The following is a 13,800-nucleotide window of genomic DNA, read 5'->3' as shown; positions in this document are numbered from 1 at the left end:
GTAAATTAGATATTATATTAATTAATGACTGTAGTTTGTTATACATTAATACAAAAATTATGTGTGACAATTAACTGTGCACTGATTAATTATAAAAAATTAATTAAAAAAAGTAAAAAAATAACAAAAATGAGTATAATAAATTCATTCATTCATTAATAAAATAAGATATATGTTAACATAAAAAAGGAATAATTAAAAAAAAATCATTGATCAAAGGCTTACTTTAACATAATATATATTTTTACGTATTATTAATTAATAATATATTTATACTAAATTTTAAACCATTTGTTTCATTAACTATAAAAATGGGTTAATTAAACCAAAATAATTGATCAAATGCTTAATTTAATAATATTTTAATTTCCACTATTAAATCATTAATTTCGTACAGTAATTAAAAATAAATATAATGAATATATAAAAATATTATTCTATTAGTAAGTATTAATAAAAACTTATTTCCACAAAATTAAAAATGATTAGTTTAATTATTTATAAAAATGGGATAATTATTAAAAAATAATTGATCAAATGCTTACTTTAACTATATTTTAATTACCTGCCTTAAATATCAAATTTAATATAGTAATAAAATTAATAAATATAATAAATAGATGAATATACTATTTTATTAATAACCTAAGATAGATTATTAATAATATATATAATTAAAATTATAAAACATGTTTGAAAATGAACTGAATTACGCATAATAGTCCACAATTTGTGGCATAAAAGCAAATGTTTATGCCTTGGAAGATAACAACGAGTTCGTTCTCTTAATATTAAAATCTTCAAGTTACTAGTTTAGTACATATAAATGATAATATACATGTTCAAAATCGATATGATACAACCACCATTTTTCATTCCACATGCGAGTCACTATGGCATATAGATATTGTGCGACTTTTGTGGATTCTAATGCATGCTACCTCCGAATTTTTGTTGTTTAACTGTCTTCCTCCACAAGACCATCGCTATCTACATCATCATTTACACCTACTAATTGGACCTCATCACCTCCTCCACGAAGCTCATCACCTGAATCATCATCTTTCGTTTCAAACATATCATGGTAATTCTCTCTACGTATATAATTATATAATATGCAACATGCAATTACAATTTTTATCTGGATCATATAAGAAAACGACTTTTCAACATTTGAAATCGAGCTTTTAAAGCACCAAAAGTTAACTCAATAGTATTCCTCAAAGGTGAGTGCCTTCGGTTGAATAATTCTTTATCATTTCCAGGAAGATTGTCTCTAAATTCTTGCAAATGATAACGAGTTCCTCGATATGGAGCCAAAAATCCTAGAAGATTTGCATAACCAGCATCGAATAGATGATATTTACCTACAATAGAAAAAAATATTCCACATAAAATATTTTAAGATAATAATAGATAAAAATATACTATTTACCTTCAGGTACAAAGAGCCTATCTCGGTGAGTCAATGCGTTATTCGGTACATGAGAATTAGCTATTGATCCCTACCATCCAGCAAACACGTAAGTGAATTGCATGTCAAATGTACATGTGGCCATCACATTTTGTGAGAGATAGCCTTTTCTGTTCCAGAATCTTTGTTGTTCACTTTGGTATGAGTTCCATCAATAGGCCTAATATAATCCTAATTATACCATTTCATTTAATATTGACTAACTTTGTATATTAATCTAAAATTGTTCATTAGAGTGCAAATGATGTTGCCTTAAAGTATGGACAAAACATTGGATTGTTTAAAATTTTTGAGTGAGTGCATTCTGAAGGACGTTTGATGTAATCAGAGTGAAGTTTGAGAATAACATCCAACACCTTATTGAAATACGTACTTATGGTCCGTTTCAATCTATCAAACATCTATGTTCTGACACGATAAGATTGTTGTTGACCAACAGTTAGGAAAAAATATGCAAGTTGTTCTTCCACTGAGATGGTCTTTATGGCTGATAAAAATCTTCTACTATTAAGTATCTGCTAATTTGCAAAATGCAATTTGATTCATCTTATAAACTTTTCAAAATTTAATAGGTGACTTGTCTAGTGCCTATTGCAAATACAAATGACCATCAATCCCACAAGAATGTGGTACATGTCTATTGCAATGGTAGAAATAGTATCTTCTCATGGCGAACAAAATACATGTGAACGCAAGCATAGTTGCAATCTTTTCTTCGTATGTCGTAATATCCATGAAAACCTAAAAATACAATAACCTAAAAGTCATGTTTCTTCTTAAAAGTCATAAACAAAAACACACCCCTATCTTCAATCATAGCCTATTTTTAATTACACATTTACACAACCATATCCATTCAATTGTCCACAACCCTACACAACCATGTCCATTCAATTGCCCACATCCATACTCATCCACCATATTCATCCACACAATAACAACACAACAATCATGAAAATAAATCTTAACCATAATGACATTCATAAAACATCAATGACATGTCTTACAATGTCATAATTCAAAAAGAATCATTAAAATACAAAACGCTTATCCCAAAGTAGATAGTGTAGTTAAAACTCATTACTACAATACACGAGAACAAAATTGAAGCCACTAAAGCTGCTCTTCCACCGTCATCTTTGTAAACATGGCCTTCTTAGTTGGCGTCTCCAACCATTCGCAAACACAAAACTTTAACTCTATTGGCAGGTCCGAGATTTCTTGGAGGGCTCTGTACCAATCATTACTAGCATTTCCATCTTTAGACTTGATGACATCCCTAATTGCCTGAGTGATTTCCTTCATTGCATCAATGAATCTACTAGTGTTATCAGTGGACATTTTGTTTCTCTGTCTACGACGAGTTGAAGGTGACGAGTTACCTATTCGAGACTGTTCAGGTGTCGACTCATTCTTGCTAAAGAATGGCGATGGAGTATCCCTAACTACATTGACATCCTCAAGCTCGTCCATCAGTGCCCATTCTGATTCAAAAAGGAGATCATCACTCAGATCTACGCTCGTTTGACTTGTTGTCCCCATGGCTATTGAGTTTCCCTCTACCAAAGCAAATTTTTCATAAAGTGGGCACCATTCACGTTTATACTTCTTAGCATTTCTATGCTCCTAAAAGAAAAGAAAAATATCTTTTAGACGTCTTGGAATAGAGTTCTAGTAAAGCGATAAACATACAAAATATTTTGTTGTACAACTTGATTTACTGACATTGATGTAGTCTTGCCATACAAAATGACAAGCAGTAACTCGTTGTGTGGTTGCATCCCAATCGGACCCACTAGTGTTGAGATAACTCGTTATTGGTTGGTAAGTTTTCTTCCATGATCTTGTTTGATTCTTGAGCTACTCAATAGTCTTTTTATTGATTGCGTCTTCATTGAACTTATTAACACAGTCTATATACTCTTCATGCTTCCAAACCCCATTGGATAACTTGTTCCCCATATTGACCTGCTCGACCAAGAGATCGAGCAATGTTGTTGTCTTCTTCGAAGGTCCAAATGTCATATGTTCGATCATTTTGCTGTCAACTTCTAGCCATTTCTAATCTAAATTCGAGATGGTCCTCATTGAAAAAACTTTATCAGGCAACCTTTACTGGTCATAGTAACTAGGGACACATGGAAACACAAAAAACCACTAAACAAAATAAAACGTGGTAGATATTTATAACACCCGAATTTCCTCACCACTTGGCAAGATCATTCCATAGCACTTTAAAATTATTCAACAACATTCTATAGCAATTAAAAATTAATCAAACTAATTCCATTGCAGATGCCCTAAACAATGCAAAAACACATTCATCAAGTCCAAATTCACCGAACACCCCTGGTAGAGCCCCATATGACTTCACGACCACTACAAATCATACCTCGTTAGTGATGGGGGTCAGGTTTCGTTGGCTAATGGACACCCATGTAGGCGACTCAGCCTAGTTTGAACTGGAATCCACCCGCCCTCAATTAGCCCCTAAACCCTAAACCTTAACCCTAATTCCATAAAGTACCCTAAACCCCAAACCTAACTTCTATTAACACTAACCCTAATTCCAAAAAGTAAACCAATGCCTAAACCATAAAAACCCTAAAAGCCCCAAACCCTAAACCCTATCACCCCAAACTCTAAGCCTCTAAACCCTAATTTCTATTTACCCTACCTTAAGACCGAGAACCCTAAAAAAAAAAAACCCTAAATACCCTTAACCATACTCTAAATACCCCTAAACCCGAAATTATTCCCAAAAGACGAAATTGAACCCTAAATACCATAAATCCTAACCAAATCCTAAAAATTATGTAATAACTAAACAATCAATATAAATATTGGACACATAAATTAAAATTAAATCAAATACAACAGTATATTAATTGAAAATAAAATTAGGGTTTAAGATTACCTTCTAAATTTTGGGAAATTTTGAAGCTCAATGGGGAAATCGAATGTGGAAATCAAAGCAAATCGAAGTAGAATCGAAGAAATTGATGCTAGAATGGGGAAAAGCGAAGGAAATCGGAAGGATTTTTAAGGGAGAAGGGAGAGGGAGGCCGAGAGGGAGAGCGAGTGCAAGAGAGAGAGAGAGGGAGGCCAAGAGGAGGAGAGCAGCGAGAGGGAAAAGGGAGAGGGAGAAGAGAGACTAGAAGGGAGAAGGGAGAGGGAGGCTGAGAATGAGAAGGGAGGCCGAGAGGGAGAAGGGAGTGCGAGAGGGTGCTAAGATGAAGAAGCCGAGAGGGAGAAGAAAGCGGGAAAGAAGGAAAAAAAAATTGGGAGGAAGAGACACGTCCCGACAGCTTCAAGTGGATGACTCAAAAAATTATGCGGATTCCTGATTCCACAGCTTGAGCCTTGGGTGGCTTCATCTTGATTATCTACTTCATTCAATTGAAGTCGGCATTGGTGTACCACTAACGACTTTTTTGAATAACCTAAGTAATCAAGATGAACTTCATCTCCTTATATATGTTGACAAAGCAAGAGGGAAAAGGGAGAGGGAGAAGAGAGACTAGAAGGGAGAAGGGAGACCGAGAGGGAGAAGAAAGCGGGAAAGAAGGAAAAAAAATTGGGAGGAAGAGACACGTCCCGATGGCTTCAAGTGGATGACTCAAAAAATCGTGCGGATTCCTGATTCCACAGCTTGAGCCTTGGGTGGCTTCATCTTGATTATCCACTTCATTCAATTGAAGCCGGCATTGGTGTACCACTAACGACTTTTTTGAATAACCTAAGTAATCAAGATGAACTTCATCTCCTGATATATGTTGACCAAGAGAGAGGGAAAAAGGAGAGGGAGAAGAGAGACTAGAAGGGAGAAGGGAGGCTGAGAAGGAGAAGGGAGGCCGAGAAGGAGAAGGGAGTGCGAGAGGGTGCGAAGATGAAGAAGCCGAGAGGGAGAAGAAAGCGGGAAAGAAGGAAAAAAATTTGGGAGGAAAAGACACGTCCTGACGGCATTGGTGTGGCATTGGTGTGCCACTAACGACTTTTTTGAATAACCTAAGTAATTAAGATGAACTTCATCCCCCCCCCCCTCTCCTAGGTATATTCATCGATGATCTCTTCTACATATCGATTGAATCTCGTAAAATCAGGGAAGCTAGAATAAAAGTAAAAATAAAATAAAATTATAAAAAAGAGTAATCTCCCAACTGTGGTTGGTCCTCGTGAGGCCCGATGCCTTTGAATGTACACTCATGATCAGTGACACTTTTTATCCCCACCAACCATTTAACATAATCCTTTCTCTTCTAAAAAACCTTTTTTTTTTTTTTGTGGGTATAATATAAGCATCAAATCTCAATATTGCTACAGATAAATCTTATGTATCGTGCAAACAACATTTACACAATACAGACAACAAACGTTAACAAACTGACTATGGAGTGACGAAACATCTACTACACTAGTAATCTATCGGCGAGCTATATTAACCATTGCCTGAGCTGAAATAGCTGGTAAATTGGACAAGCAGAAATCCTGCCACGCCTCTGGAGCTTCTATTCCGGTTGTTTTCTCATTCTCATGATCACCCATGAACGCCTCATAAACTGAATTCCCGATACCTCGAGCTGCTTCTCTAGCCTCTGGCAACCTATCGTTCAGTAAATCTGCAGCAATTTTTATCAGATTTGACAGTCCAAATTCCTGCATTCCTTCGTGAGACTGCACAAAACAGAAAATTGTCCAGAAACAGCAAATTTTCATTCGAGTACGAACGAGGAAGCTTCACAAGTACAGTATACATATGAAAATTTTCAGGATGTGAAGGGTCGAATGTACCATCTTGGAGACGCAGTCGGAGATAGATACGGCAGCTTTGGCTCTGACCTTAGGGTTGGTATGTTTAACGTATGAAGCTAGATTTTGGAGCAGTGGGCATGGAGGCAGAGACGCTGCCATTGCAAGAAGAGCTTTCTGTGCTTCCTCGCAAACAAATTTCTTATCCTGGGAGGCCGTCAGCAGAAGACGAAGTAGCTGCACATTGGGTCGAAAATGAAGTGAACCTTCCGATTTTATTTTTCAGTTAAAGCATTCCTTTTTGGTTTCTAAGCGTTCTTTCAGAGGCCTTGCTGCTGGACCAATATTCTAGAACAAGCGGTTTGTGAGCAGTGTGAGGTACAAAAGCTGAGGATTTTGGTCGCTTACCAATTGATTAAAGGCTTCGTTGCTTGGTGAAGAGAGCAGAAGATGGCCAAAGCACTGGAAAATATCAGCAGAAGCCAATAGTGATGTCTTGCAGAGAGCGCTCCTTGGACTCTTCATGGATTTCACCAAAACTAACACAACTTTATCCCTAACTCACATCAATACGTATAAAGGAAAATTGGATTTATTATTCAGTGAAGTATGAGATCGGTCCAGGGAAATGCAAGATATAGAGCCATGAGATTGGCATTGAATCTTTCCGACTCACTTGCTACACAAAAATTAAATGAACTGAGTAAGAGTCGCTTACAAAATTGGGACTAAGAGTGGGCTATGATGTAGTGATAATCTGCGGACATCATTCAAAGCTTCACAGACTACCATCCACTCCCTTGAATCTAAGCTTTTCATCAACCCCTGACGATTTTAGCAATTAGAATGTTAAAATATCTTCGGAACTACCCAGAAATCGAAGAAAAGAAAATGACCAGGAATGAACAAATGGCATCGGTGGAATACCCAATTGAGGCTCGGAGTAACTATAATATAACATGAAATGTTCTGCAAGTAAAATTCCTAACCTAGGGCCAAATGGTGCGGGTATCGCAACTTTGTATGTATTCAAAATTCTCTAGTCGCTGTATTGAAACGGCAAACAATTCGGAGTAAACCCTAAAAAAATGCCAACCATGTTTGATAGAAAATGAAAAAAACAGAGAGAATAAAACGGCTTACCTCGAGCTTCGCTTTCGGCTCAGATAAGGGCTTAAGGTCATGGGAAGCAGCATATTCAGGCGTAGGATCCATCGGCGCCGTGTTCTCGTCGTTAACGACGAGCTTTGGCGGAGTACGGATCAAGTTTGCGGCAACTTTTGCGATCTTTTTCGGTCTTTCCGGCGAGAGAGGTAGAGCATTGTCAAGAGACTTGAGAGCCATTCTTCTTTGTATTTTGCGTTACAGAGATTAATCACCAAAGGGAGCGAGAGCGAAGAAGAGTGAAGGCAAAGAGGCATAAAGAAGGCGATCCTATAAATATTCCTTAGGCTTCAAATTTCGGAAAGAGGAAAGGAGTGGCAAAGGTCGTTTTCGTAACGGCTAGTCTGCCACAATTCTTTATTGAGAATAAATTGGGTATCTTTTGGCATCCAGAATTCAAAAAGTTTCAGTACGAACCGGACCAGCCATTGGGTCTAGCTAAAACCGGCAGTTCGGTGGTTCAATGGGATAGCATCATAAATATGACAGAAGTTTAAAAGCCTAAAGCAAGTTGTTTTTTATTTGTTTCACTTTCACATCTCCTCTATAAGTCTATTTTGAAAATCTCTTTTGAAGTTTAAAAGTCCAATAGTATCCCATTCTATGGATGCCAAAAGAAGTTCCGGGAAAGAGAAATATTTTACTAATTTGTTTATAACTGAGTACAATTAACTTCTATTTATAATAGAAGAAACTAGTAGAATCTAATTACAATTAAACTACTTTTGTCCCGGTTACACCCAAAGTTAAACACTAAAAGATAAGTCCTAGAATAATTGAACAATTGAATATAAATAGAAGAATAACATAACTAAAACATTTAATTGACTTTTGTTGGTGAGACATCCTTTCATGAGACTTTTCTTAGACTCCACCATATTAATTTTGGCTTTATGAGACTTCTTGTCGTGACCGTCATGTAAAACTCTACCATACATGTTATTTAACACAAATCATATAAGTAACATAATATTTTTTAAATAAATAAAACAAAATAGAAATCAAATAAATATTAATTGTTGAAAATAAAAAGATTATGAAATGGAAAGAGAAAATAATTACAAAAAATAAGTAATGAAAATTTTAAATAAACAAATAAATAATAATATAAAATTAATCAAAATGAATAATATTTTATCATTTTTAGCCATATTAAAAAATAACTAAACTTAAAATTAATAATAATTAATAAAATTTAAAATAGAACAAAAATAAATAAATAATACAAAATTTTTAATTAAATAAAAAATTAAGAAAATAAAAGAGTAGAAAAAAGTGAAACAATTAAAATGAATGAACATAAATAAATAAAATAAAATAAACTAAAATACTAAGATTTAATAAAAAATAATATATTTTTAATTTTTATTTCATTATCAAATTTAATTATTTAATAAAATAATCCATTAATCAAAATATTAAAATATTAATTAATATTTAATTAAAATAAAAATAAAAAACTTTAAATTTTTTAAATTAACTAAAACTTAATAGTACAACTTTTAAATATTAGTAAATTGAAAGGAAAAAATAATCAAATAACATTAAATAAAAATAACTATTACAGTAAATTAACCAAAGCATGACAAATAATATTAGGCCTTTTTAGAAAATAAAATTTAATAATAGCTAAGAACAAATTAAAATAGTTACATGAGAAAATGGATAAAATGAGATCATACATTGTAGCATTTAAGGATGATTGACAAATATGGAGATGCACTTTGATGTGATGATTAGACTAGTCTAACTGGAAAAAGTTTAATCGTTGTTAGTTCAAATAAAAGAATAATATTTATTAAATCAATTGATTGTAGTGGAAAAGTGAAAGACGCAAATACTTGTTTCAATTGATGGATGAGATTGTTGAAGAATTAGAAAAAAAAAATGTTACGCACATTGTTACAAACAATGCATCAAATGGTAAAATAGTTGGCAAAATGTTAAAAGATATACTATATATTGAAGTCTATATGTTGAACAACATATTGATCTAGTAATTTAAGACAATTACAAATTGAAATGTCCTTATGGGGCAATCACAAAATGCAACAAAATTACAATTTTTATTTATTTTCATAAATGATTGCTAGATATGATGCGAGATTATACAAGTGAGAAGAAAATAATTCTTCTTGACATTACTAGGTTTTGCCACTCATTTTATCGCACTTGAGAGCCTTGTTCAAAGGTAAGGATATGCTATAATTTATAAATATTTTAATTAATATTTAAGTAATATTTTATAACAAAACTTTACATTTATATCTTCTATACATGTTTGATTTAAAAATACTTTTTACATTAAATGATTGAGAGCTATAATTGACTTAGAAACAAAGTCATAAATAAAAAGAACACATAAGTCGATCATATAGTTTTTTTAAGATGAATTTTAAAGAAAAATCAAGAAAATGATTTTGATATTATTACTTTTGGTAAAAGTATTTTGTTTGTTGATGGTAAGAATATATTGCCTTCAAGATTTGTATATGATGCTATTCATTGGACTAAATTAGCTCTTTGGTTAAACTACTCCCAAAAGTATAAAAAGTATTTAGAGATAAACATTGAAAAAATAGATATCTTGTCATTTGTATGAAAGCGGATTGGTTTTAAAATCCTAAGATATTGTTCAAAAAATGTCAATCGGATATGGTTGTTATTATAGAGCACCAATACAGGATACTATGATGCAAACATTGTTAGATATAGCTACATAAATTTGTACAATCGGTGAGCTTATACTAATAAGAGACACAAATGAGACTCTTTGGTACCAGAGTGATAATTGGAGCCATAGATGAATACTATCTTGATGTATAAAGTTTATGTTAAATCATTACAAATTTACAAATGATAGTTTTCTTATTAATATCTAAAACATATAGATGTATATGTTTTTTACTTAATTGGTGGATGTATTTTGGGTCTGATACTCAAAGCTACAACAAATAACGAGAAGAATTTTAGATTAAACTTGTGTATAATCTGGATGTAAAAGAAATTGGAGTACATTTGTTAGCATCCATATGAAACAAAAAAAATTTGATTAAAAGATATATCCCTTGAATGATCTTGTTTATCTTTATTACAACATGAAGTTTAGGACCCAAAATGCACAAACATAAAAAAATAGTAGGAATAATAATCATGACACTTAGATTCCAATAAACTTGAATTATATTTTATCGAAGATGGCCTATTAGTTTTTTAGACTATGGAGGTTCAAAAACCATTTTTGGATGATAATGTTGATAAATTTCGTTGATGACTTCACTCATAGTTTTACACAAATGAAGAAGATAATGATATTTTTAGGTCTGAAACAAATAACATTGATTCAAGAAGAAACCCCAACCGAGGTTCTAGTGTTGGAGGCAATGTAAACATGGTTGATATAAATGAAAAACATCAAATTGATGCAATGGATGTTGAGTATGAGTCCCATGAGGGTGGTTGTGTTTATTATCAGCCACAAGGAAAATATAATTTTAGTCTGACAAATACTATTGTATCATCAACCAAATAGGTGTCACATACAACACCTCCAAATCAACCTTATCCAAAGATAACATACGTGTATCCCACATATGGAGGACTACACATTGTTGGCCCAGGTGGCTTTTCAAAAGGAGGTTGAATTGAGAATTTTAAGTTACAAATTTAAGTAAGACATTTAATAAAACAATCATGCAATATAGTAATTTCAAAGTAAAATAAGCATTCACACCCCATATGAGACAAAAGAATTTTTGTTATTGATGTTCCCCTATTAGTATTTATTGCCAAGAACCCTAGCTTGGGAAATGCCACTATTTAAAAACTCTAATAACTAGAGTCACACAAAGAGATTGTGGCTCTCTTTAAGCCACGTGTAGTTCCATACACACTTTTTACAAATTCAATCTCCCTAAAAGATTGACTAGATTCTAGCTCTAGCTAGGTCTTTATATCTAGATTAAATAGGTTCTAGATGATTTTTTCTTAAATAAAAATAAAGAAAGGGAAAACTTACACCCAACACTTGGAGAGTACCTTCTCCTTGAGAAATCCAAGTATCCGCTTCTTTTTCAACATAATGTAGATTATATAGGAACTTGTCTAGTATAAAATGCAAGGATAGATGGAAAGAAAGAGTGAAGATTATGCAAGTGTGTAACTCTCTTTTAGTCCAAAACACTTTAGAGAACAAATTGCAAGTCTTTGAGAATGAAAGCTTATGGATTTGCTAATAAATTATCATTAACTTCTCTATGTGTTGTTTGGTGGGGGGTATTTATAACTTCTCCAAGTCCACTAGTCGTTTTTTGCATGTTTGCAAAAATCAGTAAGTTGATTGATATCACTCGATCATAAAAACTCTTTTTCTGTTAGGATTTGACTTATTTATTGATGGATTAATTGATCAATAAGTTATCGTTGGTCTAGAAAAGTTAAGTTGATTGATCATTACCAAGGGATGATCAATCAATAAAATAGTTGTGCATTGTAAGTATGATCAATTAGTGAACTTCCTATGATCGATCATATTTTATCTTCCTAATTGGTAAGATTTGATCTGATCAATCAATCATGTGGGATGACCAATTATTCCATGTAACTTTTGCTTGTCTTGACAATATTGATCAATCAATCATGTGGGATGACCAATTATTCCATGTAACTTTTGCTTGTCTTGACAATATTGATCAATCAACCCAAATGAGATGATCAATCATGTTTTATAGCATGAAATAGCCATGTTTTGGATGATCAATCAATCGAGTATGGTTAATTGATTATGCTTTATAATCTTGGCTTGCACATTTCTGGATGATCAATCAATGGTAGAGGCTGATCAATCATTTCAGTGCTAGTTCAACTAATTTAACTTTTAAAACACGGGAATGATTGAATCTAAGTGCTCTAACATGTTTTAGAAGATGTGTATGATGTTTCTAACTATATGTATATGCAATATATGTCCTAAAACTCCATGTATACCGTTGGACTTTAAAGAAAGGAATTAGATAAACTCTCTTACACTTTTGACTGAGTTTAGATATATATCAATGACTCCTAAACTCTAATCTTCATGATGTCTCTTCTTTCATGAGTGTTTCTTTAAGAGATATCCTTCAATGTTGTTTGAGGTCTTGTTTAGGCTTATTCATTTTGAAGTTGTAGATCTTGAGATGCATTGTCTTTCGAAGGTAAAATATTTGAAATACGTTGAACATTGTCAGTTTTATAAAGTGTTGTTATCATAAAAATCAATAAGAAAGTCAACCTGTAGTTAACGCACATGTACATAGTGCCTACATATTATGGTCAATTTGATCCACCTTATCGAATGGAAAATTATAATCCGAAGAAAAATTATTCATTTGAAAATGACCGAGTTCATCATCATCACAATCTTTTAATCAACTTCAATCATCACAATAGGAAGGTGAGTTATATCGTGCCATATTTCAGGGTCTTACAAATTATACATCTAGATGCCCAACAAATTTTGACATTCATCGGAATTCATCATTCTTTTAGCTTATAAAAATGATTCGTTTAGTTTTGAGTGACAAAAATTTTGAAAGGATAATTTGGCATTCTAATGTATAATTAAATTCAAGTCTTATGTGACAAATTTCTTTATATTTGTCATTCTTGTATTGATGATTTTATATTTGTTTTTCTTTCTCTTTTGCTAAACAAGGGCTTAGACTCGGTAGCACAATGAACAATGTGTTCAATGAACACACTGAATTTAATGCCCTGAAAATTATTATTATATTTAGCTAATTATGCATAACATATTATATATTTGTTACTATATTATATATGCGTAACATTTAGCTAAGTTTATGCCGTGGGACTCAAGATCATTGGAGGCCGACTTGGGTATTGATTCCAATTCCAAAAACTATAATTCTATTACTATTATGTTTTATATTTATATTCCATTTTCTACTATCAAACAATTACTTAAACTACAACCCACTAAGTTTATATAAGAAGATTATTACGGTATTTAACTAATTATACATAACATATTATATCATAATGAAGGTATTTTTTTGGTTTTTTATAATTATTTGAATTTTAATTATATTTGAGTCTCCTTGTAGAAGGTTATACGATCGAGTTGGGTAAAGGATTAGGTGAGTCAGGATTTGGGGATCATTAGAGGCATTAAAGACTTGGGATTGTTGGGAGCTAAGTCAGGATTTGGGATTATTGGATGCCAAGTTGGATACATATCTCAATTCCAAAAACCATGAGTTTTACATAATTAAGCTTTATATTTGTATTTTTCTCCTTCCAAATATTTACTTAGACCCACAACCTACTTAGATTTATGCCTATAAATCATTAAAATATTTAAATAATTATAAATAATTTAGTACATATCATAAGAAAGATATTTTTTAATC

The 13,800-nt window shown here is 32.6% G+C and overlaps 1 protein-coding gene across 1 annotated transcript; it reads right to left on the bottom strand.

Moving 5' to 3' along the window:
• Positions 1–5,633: 5,633 nt before the first annotated feature.
• LOC137960342 (uncharacterized) lies at positions 5,634–7,692 on the bottom strand. Its single transcript, XM_068807938.1, has 5 exons — positions 7,367–7,692; positions 6,942–7,048; positions 6,632–6,779; positions 6,266–6,460; positions 5,634–6,148 (listed from the first exon to the last, which is right to left on the bottom strand). Exons 1-5 carry the CDS (start codon positions 7,565–7,567, stop codon positions 5,897–5,899), a joined length of 903 nt encoding a protein of 300 aa, XP_068664039.1. The 5' UTR covers positions 7,568–7,692; the 3' UTR covers positions 5,634–5,896.
• Positions 7,693–13,800: the final 6,108 nt, after the last annotated feature.

The sequence above is a fragment of the Aristolochia californica genome, unplaced genomic scaffold (assembly GCF_029961685.1).
Source record: "Aristolochia californica isolate CCGP_79_NKW_82.1479 unplaced genomic scaffold, dmAriCali1.0.hap1 SCAF_3, whole genome shotgun sequence".
Classification (NCBI taxonomy): Eukaryota; Viridiplantae; Streptophyta; class Magnoliopsida; order Piperales; family Aristolochiaceae; genus Aristolochia; species Aristolochia californica.
Note: the sequence above shows the minus strand (reverse complement) of the source record. Positions and strands in the feature narration are given on the sequence as shown.

What these genes read in the sequence shown, in the direction of transcription:
- LOC137960342 (XM_068807938.1), bottom strand. Translation starts at nt 7,567, where the DNA reads ATGGCTCTCAAGTCTCTTGACAATGCTCTACCTCTCTCGCCGGAAAGA. An exon ending in CCACTCTTAGTCCCAATTTT is followed by an intron (nt 6,780 to 6,941) that starts GTAAGCGACTCT and finishes GATGTGAGTTAG; the next exon opens with GGATAAAGTTGTGTTAGTTT. An exon ending in ACGAAGCCTTTAATCAATTG is followed by an intron (nt 6,461 to 6,631) that starts GTAAGCGACCAA and finishes CCCAATGTGCAG; the next exon opens with CTACTTCGTCTTCTGCTGAC.